Source organism: Hoplias malabaricus, chromosome 2 (genome assembly GCF_029633855.1).
Source record: "Hoplias malabaricus isolate fHopMal1 chromosome 2, fHopMal1.hap1, whole genome shotgun sequence".
Taxonomy (NCBI): Eukaryota; Metazoa; Chordata; class Actinopteri; order Characiformes; family Erythrinidae; genus Hoplias; species Hoplias malabaricus.
The window spans coordinates 24,076,710-24,100,829 of NC_089801.1; the positions used below are offsets into that span (position 1 = coordinate 24,076,710).

General features: G+C 37.8%; 1 protein-coding gene across 4 annotated transcripts in view; it reads left to right on the forward strand.

Moving 5' to 3' along the window:
- Positions 1–24,120, forward strand: part of eeig1b (estrogen-induced osteoclastogenesis regulator 1b) — a 53,128-nt gene that overhangs the window by 22,202 nt on the left and 6,806 nt on the right. For all 4 annotated transcript variants that reach the window (XM_066659079.1, XM_066659081.1, XM_066659076.1 and 1 more), the window contains 6 exons: positions 11,807–11,927; positions 12,149–12,178; positions 21,498–21,614; positions 22,675–22,721; positions 23,430–23,569; positions 23,678–23,782. In XM_066659079.1, the coding sequence (XP_066515176.1) occupies positions 11,807–11,927; positions 12,149–12,178; positions 21,498–21,614; positions 22,675–22,721; positions 23,430–23,569; positions 23,678–23,782 (560 nt within the window). The remainder of the gene's footprint in view (positions 1–11,806; positions 11,928–12,148; positions 12,179–21,497; positions 21,615–22,674; positions 22,722–23,429; positions 23,570–23,677; positions 23,783–24,120) is intronic.

Here is a 24,120-nt window from a genome sequence, read left to right on the forward strand (position 1 = left end):
GACAGATCTGTTGGTGAAAGGCTTTCTCCTGTCATTGAATGTAAATGGGATTAGTGTTAAAGTGCTGTTAACTCAGCTCAGGTTCAAAAATCTTTTATTTATTTTTTTTTTGCTGGAATGCCTGCTACCACTTGCAGTAGGTCTGCATCAAGAATGAAATTACATATAAGGATTATACACCTCGATTTGCATCCTTATAACCTGATGCTGAAGAACTCTTGATGTAACAACTATCTGCAATGTTTTGACAAGTGATTAATATCTGCATCATTGGACTAATTAAGGTGCTTAAAGAAGCTCAGCTAAAACAGGGTGAGATTGGTTATGATTAGAGCGGCCGCAATTACTTGATCAGGCTTACTTTGTTATATACCACATTTGCCATTGCATGTGATGACTGTATGCTCATGTGTAGCCGCTCTGAAGTGTCCTCATTCTATGGATCAGTGTTTTTCCTCTGAGAATACACATTTCTGTTTAGAATGACCAGATTCTGTTTAGAACAACCTGTTCCTTTATATGTTAAGAGCCACAGCTGAATTCAACACAGAGCACAACAGTGAGAAGTTAGTGGGCAGATGCTCTGGATATTATCCTATTAGCATTTTTGCATTTTCTTCTCCATCCTCATTTTTCACCATATTTATATTCACCCTCATCTTTTTGCTCTCACCTAAATGCCATTCCAGAGCTGTGTTTCGAGATAGATGAACGAGAATTTGAGACAATTCTAAAGTCTTTGACATAAGCAGCAGCACAAAATCAAATTGGCTTTTTATCCCATGTTTCAGATTAATTAAGGAAAAAAATGGACTGATTTTGTGTGTTGGTAGCCTCCAGATCCCCGTATTTTCATAATATATCCCCTTTGATGCACTTACTAGTTGAGGTGTCTACAAACTGTGTCTGTGGGGGGTCTTGTGGCCCTCTGTGTGGGTCTGGGACCCCTGCACTGATGAGAGTATGAGGTATGAAGGGAGCAGTGTGGGAGTGTTTACTCTAGCAGATAAACCCCTTTACTCTGACACTGGAATGACTGGCATGCAACCTCCCAACTCGTGCCAAGTGGTTCTGTGCCAAAAGAGTCAAATTCAGGAATTTGGCCGTTCATAAGTGCACAGGGACATGGAAGAAAGAAGGCTGATGTGGAGAGAACGTGGAAGGAAAGATTGAGATATGGTGAAGCTAACATAGTCGGCCAAGCTTGAGAAATCTTTACTTGTTATCTTTTAACTAATTAGCCTTCTGAATGTGCCATGGGTAAAATCTTAAATCTGGCATCACATGAAAGATATTCTAGATGAGTGTTCTCAATACACAGTCTCTTGTAGTCACTTGGAAGGGTTAATAGTGATTATCCATTGCATGAGTACATTCTGAGGCAGGTGACCCCACCACCCCAAGAGACATAGAATAAAACGTAGAAAATACACAGGTCGGTTCTGTACAGGTTAGTTCTGACTAAGTGTCTTAGTTTTTGAAAGTAATATAAACATACCCTTGTTGATTTGTTAAACCCTTTTAAAACCACAAGTCGACAGACTTAGTGTCTGCTGTGGGATGTCATTGTTGTCTTAGAAAAACTATTATAATTTCTTGAAGATGCCGCAAGAAATTACAGTATATTGTATGAAATTTACAGTTTTAGACATCAGAGTCCATATGATGGTCACTAATGGGATACACAGAAAATTGCCTATTCTTACCATTATAGGAGATTTCCAACTTTTGAAAGGCAGTGTCTGCATTGGTCTTAATGACAAGAAGGATTTTTTTCAGCTTTATATTCAGTATTTTAAAATAGGCTTAGAATTGATGCTGATGAGAATCAGTCTATTTTCATGTCTCTTACATTTTATTTGCTGCCTTCTGGCTTGGAGAAATGTGTCTAGTGTTAATGCGACGAGTTTGGATGAGTTTATTTTAGAATAACGTCCAGTGAAGCAACTAAGTCTACTGAGTGATAAAATATGAATATGAGCGTTAGCTACACGCAGCACTGCTGCACATGTCACAAGACCCAACTCTCTCTCTCTCTCTCTCTCTCTCTCTCTCTCTCTCTCTCTCTCTCTCTCTCTCTCTCTCTCTCTCTCTCTCTCTCTCCGGTATCAAAAATTCATTGCTGTTGTTACTCCCAGGACGGTCACGTTTTAAGTCCAAGCATGTATCCTGCATCCACATGCCGCTCTGGGTATTTGGGTAAATAACTTGTTGTAGCAGTGACGATGCAGGAACATTTACAGGAGCATTATCATGGGCAGCAGCTAGGGCTTCTGGCAGGTGTCTGGTTATAGCTGCAGTAGAGAGTAATGCTATTAGACTACTCTCTGAAGATATGTTCATAAAAGGTGTAAAAACCTCTTTAACCAAAGGAGTATTTACTTTTACCATTTTACTGGTGCTGTGTTTCTGTTTAAAAGGCAAACCACTGGTTTAATATTAGTCTGACTTAAGCTGCTAGTCTAATTTATGATCATTTAAATAGCACAATTCAACTGTAAATTCTGACCAGATGTATAGATTACAGATTAAAACATAATTGATCCACTCTAATATTTGTGAGGCTTTTAAAAGTTTGGAGCTACATGGCTAATAGGCTAAAATATGAAAATCCAGGTTTACAGATGGCTACTTCTGATTTTAATTATGCAACATATGCTTATGATTTTCATTCATGTGTTTCGCAGCTTGATTCTGTTTGAGGTGAATATGTGATGATTGATGGTGAAACGTGCCTGTGCATTTGACACAGAAACTTTAGATACAGCGATAATTGCTGTAAGTGTAAAGCTGTGCACAGCCACATAGAATGGAATTACACTGTAAGGTCCACCTGCACTGGCTCAGTGTGACAGAGTGACGTGTGTGCTTATCCTGGAGATGGTTGTATACTTTGGGATGAAGGCTGTTTGTTTGGCCTTTGGTTCATTATTTCATTGTTCTTCGACCTTTCTGACGAACACAAAGATAGAGTGCTATATCTCTTTCTTAATCGTGTGTGTGCTCATTTTGCTTTGTCCTGCTCCCTGCTTAATTTTCGCCCATCCCCCACTTCTCCTGCACTTCATATGATCCAGATGAGGAATGTTTTTGGAGCTTCGTAGTTTGCCATTTTTGAGTTGGTGCAGATGTGTGTGTGTGTGTGTGTGTGTGTCCAAGAACCCAGCACATGCGGCCATATATATAATTTAGCAAAGCTGTTTATACAATAAAGTATACACAGTTTATATAGCTGTAAACCTTTGCAAACATTAGATGAATACACAAAGCAAAAATTAAGCCAATTTGCATAGATTTTTTATCTAGTTATTAAATATTAAGGTTTAATCAGCTTGGGGGTGTATTGGGCACATTTTTATTCTTAGCTCTCCGAAGATTTTGACACAGTGCTGTACATGTCCGCCTTAATTTCTTTAGAAGTTCACTGGAGCTCATATTTCAAGTTCCTCGTTATTTGTGCAAGCTAATGTCAGTGTTCAGCAGCTGCACTCTGCTCATTGTTTCACTCTCTTGGCTTGAACAGATGCTGTTGATATCCTTATGCGTGTTCAGACATGTTACCAGGCCCAAGTCTATATACTGCAGCGACCTGTTTAAAGTGTACTTAGCCTTGGGAGTTGTTAGAATCTTTTAAACGCACCCACTTTGTTATATTACTCAGAACATAATTAAAAAATAATGGTATTGGCAAATAAGCCTATACTTTTATAGACTATGAAAATTCTGCAGTATCTAACTGCAGCCCCTTAATTAAGGCTGTTACTAATAGAGTGTACATGCTGGCCAGTTTTTAATATTGTCATTTAGCTATGCATTAATTTTATGAGTGTTTATATATGTATTGTCATATTTTATCGCTATCCAATGGAAAAACATGTATTTCCAAAAAATGTATCTTTCAGTGGAAGTCAATGTAAAAATACTTTATTTTTACAGCATTTTTAGAGCATTTCTATCTGTCCATTCATTATGAAATTTGCACACAACTCGAAGGGCTAAAACTAAAGATCGCCAAAATGGAGATCATATATTTCTTAGAACAGAAACCATGTGAATGGTGGGTTGTTACACATCCATTCTCTGTCAGGTCTAACAGGTTTGGGTCTGCATTTTCCTACAGTAAATTGCAAAAATATGTCAAAAATATAAGTAATATAAAACATCTCATTGATAAATATTCTGCATTTGATATATCTTTTATATCATAATGTGTTATGTTAGAAATCAACAAAATCAGCTCACTGCTGCACTCCACTCACTCCATTACTCAATAACTTACTCTCTATTTTACTCATTCCCTTTCTTGCTCACTCATCCACTCATTTTTAGCAGGCTGAAAATTCCCAAAAAAGGAGACACTCTTATCAGTCTAGTTTTGTACCAGAAGGCCTGACAGTGTGTCTCCTTGTATTTTCTGCAAAGCAAGTCTGAATGCGTAAACACAACCTCTTTTGAAATTCAAATCATAACAGTTATGAGCAAAAACATGGAATTGTTTAAAATCCACATTTTCCATAGACTTTCCATTGGGACAGCATTTTTCATAATGTTATTGAAGAAATCACAAATATCTGTAAATACAGAACTTGCCCTTACAATTTCTTACAAGATGAAATTGCTTTGGTGCTCAGTGACTTTATCCAACAGTTTGAGATCTTAAACACGAGCATTTCAGTCACGACCCTCTGTATTGACCACAAAGGGACCATCTCTTGTATTATTTCAAAAATAAATACGAATAACAAAACATAGTTGGATGAAGGAAAGAGGAAGGATGAATGAGCAGATCAAAAGCACCTGTGTCAGTTGAGGAAGGATGCAGAGCATGACATTATACACACACACACACACACACGTGCTAACCACAGACTAAACAAACACACACACACACACACACACACACACACACAATCCCTTGGCTAATGAGTAGGTCTGCTGTCTCAAAACTCAGCATTCAGGCTAACCCTAATGATGTAATCATAGTCATTATTTGTGAAATGAGCCATTAGTCCAATGGGACTGAGTTCTGTCTCTAATTGGGTACACTGTGAGTGGGTCTCTGATGAGAATATTGTTTTTTGTAATATATATATTAATGACTGCATCTTATATATGAGTGAATAAGAATACAAGACAAAGATCAAATCATAAAGAACTGTTGTCATTTGAAGATAATGTAAATAAACTGCATTCTACTCAAAATTATCATTTTTAAATGTACTATTATTTTACCAGTGTAACTGCTTTGAAAATGTTCTTAGATAATCTTTTTTCAGGTATTTTGAAGGCTCTGTATAAGATGTTGAATTCTCCTGCTAAAGTTACATACAGGGTAATCATATGGTCTTGTAATCAGAAATGTTTTATGAACCTCACTTGCTGGATTTCCTGCTACTTTACTGTGAGAATAAAATTGTGATCCATGTAACATGAGTCACTCATTGCTTTCATCATGGCACACCTAATAAATTAGTAATTATGGTTTTGTAATAGAAAATTACAAACCATTACAACCATTGTAATGTAGGCAAATCACTTGTTTGCTCTTCTTAGTATTTATGTAAGTGTTTAAGTCAGCTATATTTCTTTTTCTACTTCTGAAAGCAGTGTGACTGAATAAGCTTATCTACTATATCTCCTATTATACTCTATTAGGACAAAGTGCATGGGTTCCAAGTTGTACTCAGTGTTCTGTACCTTACTGTATCAGTTCAGGCTTGTGAAATGAATAGTTATGATTTGAATTAACAGACAAAAGGACAATGAATAGATTTTATGTGCTTTCAGTAACAAACTTTATTCCATTTGTTAAATATAAACACATTTACAAATTAAAGCCTGCACTACACTTAAAAATGCTGGGAAGGAGACATGTTAACCACTGGGTCACATCACCTATTCTTTTATTTATACCTTTTAATTGTTTGAGAAATAAAGATACTAATTGATGTGGCTTTGCCAGATTTGCCCATACTTGCTGTAGAGGTTACTTAAGTTTCTCAACTGTTTGTGGTTGCCATTTTCTTATTCTCTTCATACATTTTCAATAAGCGACAGATCTGGACTGCAGGCAGGTCAGTTCAGCACACAATCTTTGTCTACAAAGTCATGTTGTTGTAACTCATGCAGAATGAGACCTGATATTATCCTGCTAAAACAGGCATGGAGTTCATGAGAAACAACGCCATATTGATGGCAGCATATGTCCCTCCAAAATACCAATAAACTTCTTTATTAGTTGCTGTTTTTTCCGTGGTCTGGATGGTCTTTTTCTTCGTTAGCACATAAAATCAGATGTTCATTTTTCCCCAAAAGAAGCTGATACTTGTACTCATCTTAATACAGAACAAGTGGTCTTTCAGTCCATCACAAATAACTTCAGGGCCAATGAATTCACTGGCATTTCTGTGCTAAAAATATGACTTCTTCTTTTGCATAATTCAGTTAAATTAAATATACGCATTAAATATAGATTCTAGACAATGAACAGATGACAGATTCATGTTTTTATTGAATTTTACAAAGTGTCCTAACTTTTCTGGAAATGACATCTGTAAATATTTGGCTCATATCTCCTATATTCTGTTGGACGCGTAAGTCAAGCATTTTATTTTTTCATATTTTTTGCTCATCTCAAATCCAAGCATACTAGAGTAAAAATGTGGAGCATCTTGTCATTCCCAAGGACTGGCCTGAGAACCACTGACCTAAACTAACCCAATCTTAATCAGTGTTCTTGTCTAAAATGAGTCAGTGACTTTCTGAGCCAGTCTTCTTACCTTCTCCTGTTTTATTGAGGCTATATGAATAACACTGAAGTCATTAGTGAATGTGTGTGCATGTATGTGTCAGTAATGGAGAAAGTCCCAAATTGAGAAAGTAGTCATTATTAAGAAACTTGCTACCAAGGGGATTTGACTGTGACAGTGATTTGAATTTTACTGGATTTACTACATCTCAAACTAACGGGCTCTATATTCAAGAGAAAAGGATCATTACTTGTTTACATGTAATATTGTTATAACAACTAAGTTAAAACTTTACATTTTTTAATAATCTAAATAAAGATACAGATATAAATGATATAAAATCTTTGGAGTACAGTTGTTTGGTTGATGTACTATGTTATCTTTTGTGCTCAGTCAGTCCTGGATCATTGTCATGTCTATTTATGCCTCTAGCTGGGACTCTGCTCAGAGACCTCTAAAATGTACCATATATGGAATAAAGTAAAGGGGAAAACAGTCTGTCCTTGCTCAGAAGCTCACTGAACCATTGGCTTTGGTCTTGTGGACCTTCAGTCACATCCTGTTACAGTAAACTACTTTAGTAGTAAATGGTTTGACTAGCACATGCTGAGGTGAAACCTTTTCATAAAAAAAATCTTAAGTGACATGTTTAGCTCATAAGCAAATTAATTCTCAGAAAAACCGTGGTGGAACCTTTCAGATTGTGTATATGGCAGGACCCTCAATGGTAGTTTTCTAAAATTACAAGAAGAATAAATAGTATAACTGTAATCTAATCCAATCTAGAATTTTCAAAGACACATATTTATTAACACTTTAGGCTAACAAGAAAGCTACACTATATTACCAAAAGTACTGTATTCACTCACTCATTCAAATCTTTGAATTCATGTGTTCTAATTTCCAAATTGTTTTACTGGCTAAAGTCCAATCATGAAATTTCCTTGCTACTAAATATTACACAGATATTATTACAAGATGGAAAAGCTTAGGACAGAGCAGTGTCAGCGGATGCTGAGGCACGTAGTGCAGGTGAGGTTGCCAACTTTCTGAAGAGTCAAGCTTTCATGTAGCCTTCAGATTAGCTCAAGAAGAATGCGTAGAGAGCTTCATGGAATGTTTTTCATTTGGGGATGTTCCTACATGACTGTGCACAAAGTAAGTTCCTTAGACATGGGTGAGACATGAATGAGCGAGTTTGGTGTGGAAGAACTTGACTGGACTGCGCAGTGTCCTGACCTCAACCTGGTGGAACACATTTGGGATGAATTAGAGTGGACAACATTCGTGTCTGACCTTACAAATATGCTTCTGGAAGAATGGTCAAATATTCTGGTTTACACACTCCTAAACTTTGTGGAAAGCCTTCTCAGAAGAGTTAAAGCTGTTATAGCTGCAGAGGGTGGGCCGACATCATATTAAACCCTATGGATTAAGAATGGGATGTCACTCAAATTGAACTGGTTCTTGGAATGATTTCAGTTTAATTTAAAATCATCAATGGTCAATTAATGTTCTTAGTCTTGCATTAGTGTTAGCATGACATGTTAGCAAAGTAATGTCCCTTGAATTCTCAGGATCTTTTTCCTTTTGTCCTCAATATCCTGGCCTTCTCTTGTGCACTCCAGTGTCCTCAACTGCACTTCCTTCAACTTCATTTTCTTTTATCCTCCCCAGTTTGTGAGGATCACTGGGAGGATCACATAGTGCGAGTTTGAGATTTTCCTCTGATATGCAGACCACTGCTAAAGCTGCCACAGTTATTACTTGTTGCAGATGTGCATACGAGCTCTTTGGTGGAAAGATACCAGGTGGGCCTTTGCTAATCCTGGCATGAAGAGAAGGGAAGCACATTACATATGGTATGTTAGTGTGGCTGTGCCTTTGAACTTGAAATTCTGAGGCCGCAGGTGGATGTTTTTGCCAGGTGTCATACCTAATTGTATGTTGAAACATCTATAAAACTAGCAGTATTTATTTTTTATTTTTCATTCATGTTAGAAAATGATCCCACAAAAGACTTGTTGCCTAAGAAGACTGCTTTTTTGAGAGAATGGTGAAGATTTAGTGGCCAACTTAAGGATCCTATGATAAATATGTTCAATTGGCCTAGACATGTTGGGCGTCTGAAATTTACTTTTCCACTGTAGCTAAGAGGTAGTTGACACTTGCCTTAGATCTGAAGAGTTTAGATCTTAAGGTTAATATGTATGACATTTAAAAAAAAAACTATAATTCCATGAAAGTTGTGATTCATTGTCTATGAAAATCTAAATAATCTAGTAATCTAGAAATAGTGGAAGTAGTGATGCATGATATATCAGCGGCCGATATATTATTTGCCGATATGTGGATTTTCTTTTGTCATTGTTATCGGTCTGATATTGGAATTTTAACAGATATTACAACCGTTGCCGCCTTTTCTGTAATTGCACATACACACTGACTGCTATAAATACACACCTAATGACTGCCATGTGGACGTTTTTCACGGTTTCTGCAGAGAACAGTTTCTGGGATTAAATTTCGAAGTGGTAAAAATTCATTGAAAATATCAGCGACACTCAAAAATACATGCACACAAATGGCACACACACACAAACACAAACACCAAAAGAGCAGGTAAACCAAGGAAAGATACTCTCAGCCACCACAGTGCAGGAGCCCTTATATAAAATACATGAAAATAGATAGAGTTATTCAGTGTTTTGAATTTAATACAGAAACACAATGAAATATGATTACAAACACTCACTCACACACTCTCACTCTGTGAGCCACTTTGTGCCGCTCTCTTCCTCGCTCACCAATACAAACCCGTTGGTGCACTAATTAGCGGCCCTTTAGAAATCATTTATGCAGAACCAGCAGTAAATCTTAAAAAGTCCTTCACAGGGCAACACGGACACACTCACACCTACGGACACTTTTGAGTCGCCAATCCACCTACCAACGTGTGTTTTTGGACTGTGGGAGGAAGCCGGAGCACCCGGAGGAAACCCACGCGGACACAGGGAGAACACACCAACTCCTCACAGACAGTCACCCAGAGCGGGAATCGAACCCACAACCTCCAGGCCCCTGGAGCTGTGTGACTGCGACACTACCTGCTGTACCACCGTGCCGCCCAAATCTTAAAAAATATTAGTTAAAAATATTAATGAACTGATGAACTAATATACTTAAAAGATAAAAGAAATAATACAGAAAAGCCATTCAACCTACCATCGTGTGTTTTTGGTTGGACTGTGGGAGGAAACGGAAGTACCCAGAGGAAACCAACACAGACACGGGAAGGACACACCAAACTCCTCACAGACAGTCACCCAGAGCAGCACTCAAACCCACAACCTCCAGGATCTTGTAGCTTTGTGACAACGACACTACCTGCTGCACCACCTGATGCTAATAGCTAAGGAATTTGAGTGAGCCTGTTTGTAAATAAAGCAGGTAATTTTCAAGAAAAAAATTACTTTGAATTCATGCTGAACTAACTACACAGGCACAGCCCCTCAGGTGGTGGAAATCCTACTGTCTTGCTTTGATATGCATTAAAAAAATCATGGATACTTTGTTGACTCTCACAGGGAACAGCTGATCAGCTACATCTAGGGTCTGTGGGAAAATGGTAAGCTTCTGCTGTGTAATTAACTGTGGGACTTGGTTGTTAACTGTCTGGTGCAAGACAGAAGTGTCTAGCTCTTTCTGTTACAAACTACCGGGATGGATTGCGATATATCCTGTGTTGTGTATCTGTTGTTGGCTTGAGGCATACTTGGTAATAACTGTGCGAAGCTGTGAGATAATACAACAAAATTTCTCTCACATTGGTAGATAACAGGCGCAGATGCCTTAGCACGGAGCCCATCAGGCAGTGCACCAAAAGGGCAGAGAGTGGGCAGCAAATTTGCCTTTAAAAACAGCAGGAATCTGAGAGGGGATAGAGGTCAAAGCTGCTTCTTTAACCTGAGAGTGTAGTTCAAGGGAGGCAGATGCTTAAGAGCTTTGATATCATTGTGTAAATGCACTTTCAAGGAGGTGGTCCAGTACTTACAGTGTCTAGTTACAGATTTGGTTAGGAATGTGTAGCTTTATTAGCCAGGAGGTACATTTAAATGGTGAGAAGAGGAAGGAAATCTGGGAAGGGATTAAAAGAAAGAAAGAAAGAGAAAGAAAGAAAAAAGAAAAGAAAGAAAGAGAATAAACAGAATGTAGTGGAAAAAATGAGGGACATACTGACCCACTTTCATTAGTGCATTAGTGAGCACTTCAGCAAGCAGAGGGAAGAGTGGAATAATTGATGGTTTCTCTGTGACACCTTTAGTACCCTGGTCAGACTGCACCTTAGGCTATGATTGAAGACTCCCAGGGGTAGAGGTTGAGTCCATGCTACTGATCTGAGGACAGTTTTGCGGTTTCCCTTGTGATGGTTAGTGTGTGGCTGAAAGAAACCGCCAAATAAAAAAAATATTGAACCTGGACATGTGTCTTGTTACATCCTTCCATTGTATGTTTTCTGCATGCAATACACCAGTACTGTTTTTTATTTATAAAATTTGACTCATTTTTTGATTGGTATTATTGGTATACAATTATATATGTGTGTATTTGAATAGCTAAAATGTATTAAATACACATCTCAATAAAGAATGTCTAGGGTCATCTTAATCCAACAGAAAAACAAGCACGGACTGGTAGTAATTCTGCTTGGAATTCATTTGCTCATGAACGCAGCTGAATTAAGTGTACGAAGAGTCTGAATGCATTTGTGAGCACTTTTCTAACTCTGTACAGACTCTGTTCTAACTATGTAGAGACTGAATGTATTTATGAACCTAGCACTGTACTGTTATCCGATGTATTGGTGATATAGGCAGTTTATGATGATGATGATGACAATATTTCCAATAATGGTGATCATGATAATGGTGATAGTGTTGAGGATGACCATAATAATGATAATGGGATCAATGGTAATGGTTTTGATGATGATAATGTTGGTGGTGATGTATGTTCACTCATTCTCATTCTCTCTCTCTCTTTCTCTTTCGTAACAGGCAAGAAGTGCAGGAGAACTGTGTTCGCTGGCGAAAGAAGTTCTCCTTTGTGTGTAAAATGAGTGCCAACCCTACCACAGGTGTCCTGGATCCCTGTATCTGCCGAGTGTCTGTGCGAAAGGTACACAAATGCCACACATCCAGAATGTTTCATGAATGTGTTAGCCATTATTCACATCGACTTTTTGTTAAGTCTTTTCTAGAAGGAGTTGGGGTCTGTAAATAATGTAGGGGGGGGGGGGGGGTCTGAAGGAAAATGATATTTTATTTTGAAGGTAATGGTGTATTTCAGGGTACTTTTCTCATGTCTCTCTCTTTCTCTCTCTCTCTCTCACTCTACAGGAGCTCAAAGGTGGAAAGGCTTTTTCAAAGGTATAAGTCCAACCATGACTTCTCTCTGTCTCCGTCCCCTTGATCTCTCTCTCTCTCATTTTTTCTTTTTTCTTCTGTCTCTTTTTGTCTCTCAGTCCATATCTACCTCTCTTACTCCGTTTGTCATTTTTTTCTCTTTTCTCTGTCACACTTTCTTTCTCACTGTCCACTTCCTTCTTGTTTTTCTTAGTCTTTCTGTCTCAATTATCTCTTTCCTTTTATTTATTATTTTTCTCTTTCCTTTTAAATGGGGTAATATATCCATCTTTTTTATGTTTGCGATTTCAGCCTGGTGTTTTCCAGGTCATGAAACATTTTGCAGATGCATAGCTAACTATAAATCACTTCTGTCTTCAAGATTCACAGAAACATAAAGAAGTGTATTTAGTATTAGTATTAAATAATGGTCCAAAAATGTATGAAAACAATATGCGGTTTCCTTTAGTGTAAGAAACCAAATTAGTGATCCAATCAAAACAAGCTGCGCCCAGATTGTGAGATGTTCTTCATGGAGTAGCAACATTTCAGAATGAGTTTGCTCTCTTTGTCATCTGATGCAGTTGATTGATATTTTGGTACTGAATTTCAGTAATGGTAATATGTAAGTTTAGATTCTGTTAGTTTTGAGAGAGAGAGAGAGAGAGAGAGAGAGAGAGAGAGAGAATGAATGTTCTAGTAAGCATATCAGCCGTTCTTGCCTATGTATGAAATGCACTGTGTAGTGAACCTCCCTTGTCTAGCCTAGACTTGTGTGTGGAATGGAGTACCTCCTTGGAATTCTTGCTCTGTGTGTGGGTATGTGTGTGTGTTCTTGTGTGGCTTATATTTATACCAATATTCTTGGTTATGCACCTTACCTAATGCTGTAAATTAAGACAGTCCTCTATACTGATGTAAGACTATGATTTTTAGCAGCATGTATAAATGAGAAATTCACCCATATGTCTTATCATCAGTAGAGCCCTGGTGATGTCTCAGACTTCCAAGGCCAGGAGACAAGAAAGCAACATTTGCCTTGTAGGTTTGCACTGATAATATTGATCAGCGCATTATATTTTTGAATCTTCAGGTCATTCAAACCTTAAGACAATGACACTGTAATGTTATATGAGATGAGATGAGTATCATGTGATTAGAGAATGTGATCATCATTAGTTTTTGTTTCTGTTTTGTTGTGTGTCAGTAAGAGTGTAGTTATACTGGTATATTCTATAAAAATAAATAAGGGCAAGGACTACATCTGACCCTGCAGTTACAGAGGGTTTGTTAACTTATTGTAGCCATAAAAAATAAGACCTCTGTCTGTCACCATTCTGACCCAACACATGATGTGGCTGCTCTCTGAGGATGAATGGCCCCAGAGTGTTTTCTGTTTGCTCGTGTGCTTTGATTGATGAGCTTGTGTTCTCTCTCTGTCCAGGCTTCTTTCAGCAGCTGTTTATCTCGGGTCTGCCATTTAAAGGAGGCGCGTGATTGAGGTGCTGATTGAGAGGACAGTTAGCAGGAAGCCAAGCCACTGTTTTAAGAATAGCAGGGTCAAGCCGATATGTTATTTGCCCGATAAAACCAGTTTATATTCAGGTTGCACATATTTATTGGATATCAGGTAGATGTGTCACAGATTTTGAATGCGCCTCTTTAAAACTTTAAACAACAAAAATTGGTTGTTTTGTTTGTGAGGCTTCGTTTGTGAATCCACAGTGAAACCTAACTCTCAATAAATTTGAAGCCCATTTTACACTGTATTAGTATATATTATATATTATATATTCAGTATCCACTAACATGTAGCTCAAACAAATGTGTTTTCATGCTACATGATCATAAAAATGGAATTTGGCTCAAATTTATGTTTAAACATAAAGCTCAAGCTCATCTTATACTGGGTTTATAAGGGTCAGCTGTGACACTTCAGCAAATTGGCAAACAATGGCAAAAAGTGGGCCTCAAAGTGAATGTTGACGATTGTGGGGAACTGCTTTCCTCTCTGGTTTGTATACGTTCAGAAGCTCAGTGTCTGTTGAGGTGGAATAAAATGTTTGAGGAAAAACAACTTGTTTGTACGTGGCTGAAGTTTAACTTGCCTGTAAGATTCACTGTTTGAATTACCGCAGAAACTCATTTGTAACTCTGTTTGTTTAGTTTTGTAGCACTTTTGTGTTTACTTTACATGCAGTATTTCCAGTATTATCTCTGGTGTGAGGAACAGGGTTATGTTGTTTTGGTGAATGCTCTCTTGTACTTTTGCTTCCTCCCCATTTGCTGATGCAGTAGGAGAGCAGTGTCCTGGAACATTCTGCTGACTGTGCAGAAGAAGAGGACGAGGGGAAAGAGGGCAGACCTTTGGACTGTGGCCACCTGACCAAGGCAGACAAAGACATAAATAAGGGCTAGTGAAGTCTCTCCAATTCCTGCTGCTTTAACACAATGAAAAAACACTAGGCTAAAATATTACACATAATTAAAGAAGCAATCTGTAATATTGACACCAAGCGTTTAAAATCAGAACTATAATGCAGTTTCAAAACAGTGGAGAGAGCTGTCTGCCACCTCCCTCTTTTCCCCAGATGTGAAGCTCAAGCAGGTTGCCAGTTTGAGGAAACTGAAAACTGAACGAACAAGCAAGAGACGAGTTTAAGAACTTTGGCCGTAATAGCTAAGAAAAATGTGCCATAATCAACATATTTACACAGAAAAGTGTTTATCATTTCACTAAAACATCTATCTATGCAAAAAAGTGAACATGCGGCCACAATTTCCCTGCATTTACAAGCCTTTACTGTCCAAATTCACCTTAAATATTTTGACTAGACAAGGCTGGTGTTACTCATTGATTTTCCCTTCCGCCATAAATGTCGTCTAGGAGGCAGATCTTATGCACAATTTTCATGCACAAACATTTCGTTCAACCTTACAGGTATCTGTTTGAGACCTAATGGCATTATCCGCCAGCTTCTTGAATTCTCTGTTCCACCTTAAGGGCTGAAGCTAGCGCTATAGCTTTTGAAACTTTTTGAAGCAACCGTTATTCCACTTTATCCATTTAAATCACACATTTAAACCTATTGTATTATTTAACCAATGATTCACAATTTTCGTATTCAAGCATTTAGTTCCACCTTAAATGGGTATGTTTGAGTCTTATTTTCACTGTTGTCCAGCATATTGAATACTCATTTCTACCTTAAACAGCTATGCGAAGCTAAAGCTAGTGCTAGAATTTATGAACAAAACTCGTTTTGAAACACTTATTTCCCATTTTATCCATTTAAACACTCGACCAAATGCACATCATGTCACTAAAACATCTACCTACTAGAGAAACGCTTATATTTGCTGTGTACTTCCAAGTTTTATTTCTCCGTTCCACCTTAAAAATGTGAATATGTAAGGCTTTTCAAACACAATTCTTACTACTTGTTTAAATCACACACCACGGAGAAACACACAAATCTGCATCAATGTCTTTAAAACAGTGGTATTTACACTTTTCAATCATGTTGTTATTCACCTTCTTTGTATAAAATACACAAAACACAGTACTAACACCTTTCAAACGTCACCATGACTCACTTTCTTTATGGTGTTTATTCATTCATTCATTCATTCATTATCTGTAACCGCTTATCCAGTTCAGGGTCGCGGTGGGTCCAGAGCCTACCTGGAATCATTGGGCGCAAGGCGGGAATACACCCTGGAGGGGGGCCCCAGTCCTTCACAGGGCAACACAGACACACACACACACATTTACTCACACACTCACACCTACGGACAATTTTGAGTCGCCAATCCACCTACCAACGTGTGTTTTTGGACTGTGGGAGGAGACCGGAGCATCCGGAGGAAACCCATGCGGACATGGGGAGAACACACCAACTCCTCACAATTTATGGCGTTTACTCCTTTTAATTTATTCATAGGAGTCTGTACTTCTATATTTTTTTTTCAGAAATGATTTGCTATTATCCGTTCAGTAGGAAATTAGCCAGCTCTGGCTCTGTTCTGTAGTGTTGCTGTAGTGTCTCTCTGCTTGGGTGTGATGTTCCTTCTTCTCCCACACATCACTCAGTAGGGTGCTAGTCAATGCTGCCATCATTCTCCTTCAAGCACAATCAGCTCCTATGGCATTATGCAGTGGTATTGGCAGCAGTCTAAAAGAAGCAGTGACTGGCATTACATATCTCAGAGGAGGTACAGACAGCTTTTGACAGCATTGCCTCACTAACAGCCTGGTTCTAGTCTTTTGACTTAAATAGGTAACTATTTTAGTAATTTAATTATTGTTAGTGTATTTGTAGTTGATACCTAAAGCAGGTTAGGCTAGTTTTAGTCCATAAAAAAATAACCTAATTTAAGTAATATTTTTTAAGGTTTTACTATTTTTGAGGTACAGTTGTCCCTCGCCACTTCGCGCTTCACCTTTTCCATTTTTATAAAATATTAATGGGAAAAATAAATTTTGTGGGTTTTCTTCGGAACTCGATCGGTGAAAAATATATATATTTGATGAATTTTTACATGAAAAAATCCCAAAATTTATAAAAATATAATAAAAATATTAATTCTAACAATAGAGGAATGTTGTAAATCATAAAATATTACAGTAAGTAGGGCATATTTACTCTCGGAAACGAATGGTTAAGGGAATGGGAGAGGTTTATGTAGCGTAAAAGTGTGGGGGAGGGTTTATAAAGCCTTAGAATAGTGTATAAATACTTAAATAAATATAGCGTCCCTACTTCGCAGATTTTGGTTTATCGTTGGTGGGTCCTGGAACGCAACACCCGTGATAAACGAGGGAACACTGTATTGTTTATTACTAATTTTCACAATTAACAATTACATTACATTTAAAAACCTTAACATCCACAATTATGGAACCACAGTTTTTTCTTCAAAAACATTTTGCATTTATTTACCATTAACATTTTAAGCTTAAAGATTTGCTGCAAACAAAGAATGAGTCGACTTTAAGAGTTTCAACCCAATTAATTTTTGGACAACAAGAGATACGAGTAACTCCCAGATGCTTGACCAGATTCACTATTTCGCACGGCTGATTGTGTTGCCCTGACATCAGCAAACAGACAAATGTTTTGATTTTCTTGTAATTTCAGACATAACCACTGTTTCCAAAATTGTTCCCTATTCACTTTATATTTTTTTCTTTTCTCAATATTATGAATAATGTAATCACTAAGTGATTCAGTGTTTACTGCTTAATATCTTAAACTTTGACCTCCATTTTCTTTTGGGATTGCTACCACTCCAGTGTTTACCTGGCCAAAGCTTCCTGTCGTAACATGGAGAATGTGGATCTCTTAAAGAGGATAGGAAACTGCTGCCGTCTCTTAACATAACTTCACAAATCCTGTCTGGTGGCTGCTGAAAGCAGAAGTCTAGGAGGCAGAGAGGAAGCTTTAAAGAGAAAGTATATAGGATCAGAAATAAACAAGTGTTTTGGGCTATAAACAGAGCGACTCAGACAGAGTGCAGACGGACAGATGCCCGGTTTCTCCACACACACTAACAGTGAGGTTACAGCAGGTGGCTCACTACACCATGTGCCTAAATCTACTCTGCAATCTCCAAGCTGCTTTCGGTTACAAAGCTTCTCATCATCAAACCCTTCCTCTCAAGATACAGGTGTAGGGACCTCTCACAGCTTTTCATTAATACTGAAAGAGAGACACTTGCTTCTCTCCAGTTCCTCTGCTGTTAAAGATCACACAAAGTACCCATGTAATTCGTCAGCCAAGGCAAGTTTTAACAATGACCAATAGGCAATGCTTAAATTTGTGAGTTAAGTACATGTTTATGGTTCTATACTTTAGGCACCAAGAGGGTGATTGAAATAATGTTAACAGCTGTGAATTCTATGATCTGAGGATTAAGGCATAGATGTTATAAAAGAATAATGTCATGACTCTGATTTAGGCATCACACAGAGCAAAGTACCATAAATTGCAACAAAATTAAAGCAAAGAAGTAAGTGCTTTAATTTGGGCAAATGGAAAATATGGAGTTCTCAAATCACACAGAATCAACCTTTCAGCTTAACTTTTTCATTATTTACTTGAATGTCATTTTGCTTTAGCATTTATTCCAGCATTTTCCTGTATTCTTTTTGTTTCTAGCTAAATCCTGTTGATTTAATTGTTCCTCAGAAAAACTTACTACTAAGGAAATAACCGACTAGCAGTTTGAGGTAGTCCTACAGTCACATAATAACGGTTATCTGCGGTGTAAAGTGTTTACTTAGCAACTTGTGCTCATGTACCAACTTGTGCTATGGAATAATGCAGTTATTATAATAAAAAAAGTGCAGTATTCACAAATAACTGAACAGGTAAATTGATTCTCAACCAGTTCAATTAAGAAGTTGGAACATCATCTTAAATTACTTATGATGCAGGGTGAATCCCATTTTTATTTTTTTATTTATTTATGTTTATTTTAACCTTACTGCTTGTTTTCAAGTGTAATTTTGCCCCTTGGAACTGAGTTACAATTTTTGAAGTTAAAAAATTCCCCAAAATCTTGGTCACTTGTGCGGCCAAAAATCGCAGTTTCAATAGGTATATAGCCCTAACCCTAAACCCTACCCCTCTTTCCCAACAAGAACTGAGACACCCTACCCCTAGGCCAGGGGTCGGCAACCCGCGGCTCCAGCGGCTTTGATCCCTCTGAAGCGGCTCAGCTTTTGAAAATAATTACTGAGTATTTAATTAAAATGTATTTTATTTTAGTTTGTTCATTTTCAAAATGTAATTCTACGAAAATTATGGCGATCTTGTAACATCTAAAATATTTTAATATTTAAAATATTTTGTCGCTCTTAATACACGTCACAACTTCCAACGTGCGACACCCACCGGTGTGTGGTTTCTTGAACTTTTTGACAGCTGAGTGCACGGTGCCAGTAAAATAATGACGGCACACAGAGAGAGGACAGCATTTTTGTTTGCTGCCAGTGGATAATTTAAGTTCGGCGTTTTTTTCCCATTACTACAAGGACTCAAATAGACATTGAGTATTTTACTTAACCATCAACACAGCGTCTTTTTTTTGGAGTTAAAAATGTCTTGTTGCATGCAGAAATCTTATTTCATTTTTCTGCAATCATTCATTAATTTCATAAATGTAACACAGTATAGTTTGTTTATACATAGCACAAAGGCAAAAAAATAACCCTGTTATATGCAGTGTTATTTCATGTAAAATTTCAAAAGGATTTTGTGGCTGCCAGTGTTTTCTTTACTATGTGAAACGGGTCCAAATGGCTCTTTGAGTAGTAAAGGTTGCCGACCCCTGCCCTAGGCAGAACGGAGGGGTAAGGGTAAGTGGTAGAGGCAAGGGATGAAATGGGATTCACTCAAATAATTAGTTTTACAGCACCCTCCAGGGTGTGTTCTTGCCTTGCACCCAGTTATTCTGGGTAGGCTCCGGACCCACCACGACCCTGAACTGGATAAGCGCTTACAGACAATTAATTAATTACTTTTACAGTTTTATAATGTTAGCTAGTGTCATGTGTAAATAGACAGAAGTCTATTTACTATTATGTAAGTAGGTATTTAAATTTTTATCTACTTACATTATCTACTTAAGCTTGCATCACTTGTGAGCTACATTTTCCTTGTAGCTCCAGTGCAAGACTACAAAAGGCAACTTAAGACACCACGCATGTTTTCGCAGGTAGACTATACATGGCACTGACTTTAAGCTGAACTGTTGTTTTATAAAGCAGAGGGTGCACTCCAATTTCTAAGTTATGTAAATTTTTCATTGGTAAATCCCAGTTCCAGAACATTCATACAGGACTGTATCCCATTACCGGGGCTCTGCAGAACAAAGAAGTCTGCTTGCTGAATATTTTAGAGAAACAGAGGATGTTCCATGGAAGAGACGGTGAAGACTACTTCAAAGAAAACGGGGGATCATTTTTTGGAGCTTTGTCTTTGTATCTCTGTGACAGCTCTGCAAAAAAACAAGTCCCATGAATAATTGAAGCACTTTTGTTGGATGTGCGCAGATGTGGGATGTTAGTGTGCATGTTTGAATGTGTCTGGACGTGGCTCCTCTATTGTTAGCAGGTTAATCTGAATCTTTTTTTTTTAAATTTTTTAAGGCTGGTAGTTTGACACTTCTAGATGTGAGATGCTAAACAGATAAGTCTTGGAACAGGGGGTCAAATTGTACGCACGATTTAAGGAGAAGTGTGGGACCAGTATTGCCGTTTGAAAATACTCAGTAGTGTGTGAGAGCGTTTGTTGGAGGCTCTTATCAAGAGCGTGCTCAAAAGAGAGATAGATAGAAAGAGAGAGAGGGGCTCTTCGTAGATGAATGACCTTGCCAGCTTCACATGCCTTTGGTTACATAACTGTGCTCTTGTAGAGCTTAACCCTTTCCTTCCTCTGCCTCCGCCTGCTTCAGTGTAGACACGTAAGCACAGGAACAAAATGAGAAACCAACACAGTCATCTGAACAACAGCAGCTGGGAATCAGAGGCCACACTGTATTCCTATTACAAGAGGATTTCCACAGATATTTGTGTATATTTCTCAGCAGTTCAATCTTTATGATGTAAATGAAGTAATTAATGGTGGTTTTATGAATTGGTTCATTGTAGAGACTCGTGGGAGCCATGGGTTGAGAATTCTACAACAAAACTAGTCATTTTATATGCAGTCCAAAATGACAAATGAATCTACACATATCATTTGAGTTAAAAATGTTTGCAGCATTAAATAATACAAAGTGTAAATGTTATGTCATGTTTTTATCTTTTTTCCCTTCTATATTTATGTAGATAATATATCAAATGTCTTTGGTGGGTTATGAACATTTGGGGGGGGGGGGGGGGGATATATGTAAATGTGAACTTTCACTGAGCTTTTCTTTTAAATGAGAGAATATTGCTCAGTAATGTAAGATAAAAGGGTAGAACCAGTCCCTCCCCTTTGCTCGAAGAAGTTTAGTAGCAGGACTGATCTCAGTTCAGAAGTGCAACGTGTCCACATGATGGTGTAATAGCACTGCTTGGAAATGAACTGCACCATCTGTGTTAGTGGTTGCTTTTGGGCTTAGTGAAGAGACATTTCACAAAGCTCTTAGTGCTTTCATGGGAAAACCCTGGAATCTAGTCACGTGTCTCAGAAAGTTCATATGCTGTTTACCTTTAACTCATGCATTCTCATAGGAAGGATTAAATATTTCTACATTGCTTTTGGGATACAAGCCTTTTTCCATCCACTTATCTAAAGTGTTCATTTCTTTATTTCTCTGATCTCTCTCTCTCTCTCTCTCTCACACACAGCTGGGCTTTGCTGACCTCAACATGGCGGAGTTTGCAGGTTCAGGCTCCACTGTACGCTGCTGTATTCTGGAAGGCTACGATACCAAGAACACTCGGCAAGACAACTCCATTCTGAAAGTGCGTGAAATAATAATGCTTAAATGCTTTTTGCCTTCAAAAAATGTTTTTTTTTCTACGTAGAAAGCACATATCAAATGTATGGGTGAATAAGATAAGCTTTAGGATAATATTAAACAATGTCATACAGAAAATTTCATTAACATTTAATACAAAAATATCCCATAATATTCATAAGGTGAATACAGTTTCAGATTTTCAAACAAAGTACAGAGAGAGCATCAGATATCAAATACAGTCAATTGTGTTAACCTTTCTGTGATTGTTTCCACTTGTGATTGTTTCCAGCTTGCTGCTCACTGATGTATCCACACTAATAAACACTATTCAGCATAGTCTGCAGATGTATCGCTTTCACAACAATTAAAATCTGTATTTGACCAAGAGGCCTGCAATTAAAGACCCTAACATCATAACCACATATAGCTCACATGAAGATGGACTTTTATAAGTTAAAAAAAATAAAGCAGTGTCATGGACTGCCTTAATGTAAATATATAATACACCAAGCTATGGATGTGTCTTGAGTGGTTCCCAAAGCTAAAAACCATGGGCTTGTGTTCCATAGCTTTGTCTCCCAGACGATGTTTGAGTAAATGGCATTTTTAGTTATTTTGCGCCTGTGCCTATTTTAACTCCAGCTTGGGCACTAAGTGTAGCTCTTTGTGTGGAAATATCCATGCATGCTGTTCTTCCCCATAATCACAGCAGTCATTTGCATCCACTCTGTGACTGTGTTGGAACTGTGTGATGGACCAACCCACTCATAGTTAATTTTAATTCAGAACGCTTTTATTTAGCCTGACTCACTGTCTGGTTTTTTTACATAAGCTGAATTTTGCACAAACAACAGGAAGTGCTTTTTTGGGTCCATAGTATTTTTGTTTGGCATAATTGCTGGTATTGATTTGAGGGTGGAACTGGTGGTAAAAATATAAAAAAAATGCATTTGTAGTTACATCTTTAAAGACATATACAATTAGAAATATGCAGTGGGAAAATTTGCTTAGAAAATAATATCCTGTTTGTTTGCTTCTTTCTATTTTCTCTTTTCCTTAAGGTTACCATTGGTATGACTCTACTCTCTGGGGATCCTTGCTTTAAAACGTGAGTCATCTTTTTCCTGGACTGGAGTTAGGGGGGTTTCAAAAGATTCTTGAACAGAATCTATCATGAGGTTTCATTTATGAGTGTAAGGCTTTTGGAACAAATGTACAGCCAGGATTATTCTGAACTGTGTTCATGGGTTCACAACTGCCATCACACTTGCTCAAATAGTGCCATCTGCTGGCATTCTGCAGTAAAAACACAAGGGTTGTATGAAATAAACTGCAGATTAACACAGACCATTAATAACATTCTGGGGCCTCATATCCTCCCTAGTGGCATCAAGGGTAGCTGGCCATGATGAGCACTTTAATTATTCCAAATTAGTTAATGCTTTGCTTCTGTCACATTTGTTGTTTCTTGCCTTGCAGTTGTAATCAATTGTAATAGATGGAATTAAAAAGTCGTCCTCAGTAGAGTGGGTGTGTGGTATGTAACACTGTGCAGTGTGAAAGATCATTCTTTCAATTATTTTCTTTACATTAAAAATTAGTTTACCATATTTTACCCAAAGTGTAAGATCAAATTAATTTGTCTACCGTTGACATCTGAGCTACTGTTTCTCTCAGTCTTTCCAGTAAAATGATCCATCTGAATATGTAGAACTGTTTAAAAATACATTACTGGGAAAAGGAAATAGCAGAAAAAAAATTCTGCTAAATTTATATTTGATGCTGAAAATGAATGTTTGTGTTTCCCTTTTTTCAGGCCTCTGAGCACGGCTAAAACCACAGCTTTCGCCGGACAAGACCCGTCACTACAGCTGGACTGTAAAGGGGAGGGCACTGGCGACAAACCCACTGCTTCATCGGGCATCAGCCGGACACTCAAACCCAGAGCCTGCACAGGTCAGCTCAGAATACCAGCTAATAAATCAGTTAACATGCTAAATGTATGTACTCTTCTCCAGGCCTGATACTATATGTGTGTGTGTGTGTGTGTGTGTGTCCCCATAGGTCTGCCAGAAGTACTAGATGAGAACCTGTCCAGTCCTGATGAGGTGTTTCACACTGGCCACTCGAGGAATTCCAGCTACGCCAGCCAGCAGAGCAAAGTCTCAGGTTAGATTTTGAGACTCTCATGGGTCATGAGAGTTTACCTTAGATTAGACTGTTTATACCCTATGGGGAATATATTTATAATAGGTTTAATAGCTTATACTTCTGTACTGTCTACTGTACTGTACACTCATACCAAATGTATTTGGCACTGAAAAAATACTCTGACTCTGAATCCTTTTTGATTCTATACCGAACCATATTTTAAAAGCTCCTTAAAATAATAATATACAAAAGTTTCATCAAAGAAAGGAACCATTTAACTTGAGTTCTTCTTTGAGCTCTAACTACAGCTTTTACTATAGAACTCATGAAATAACCCCTTTCAACAGTGTACTACT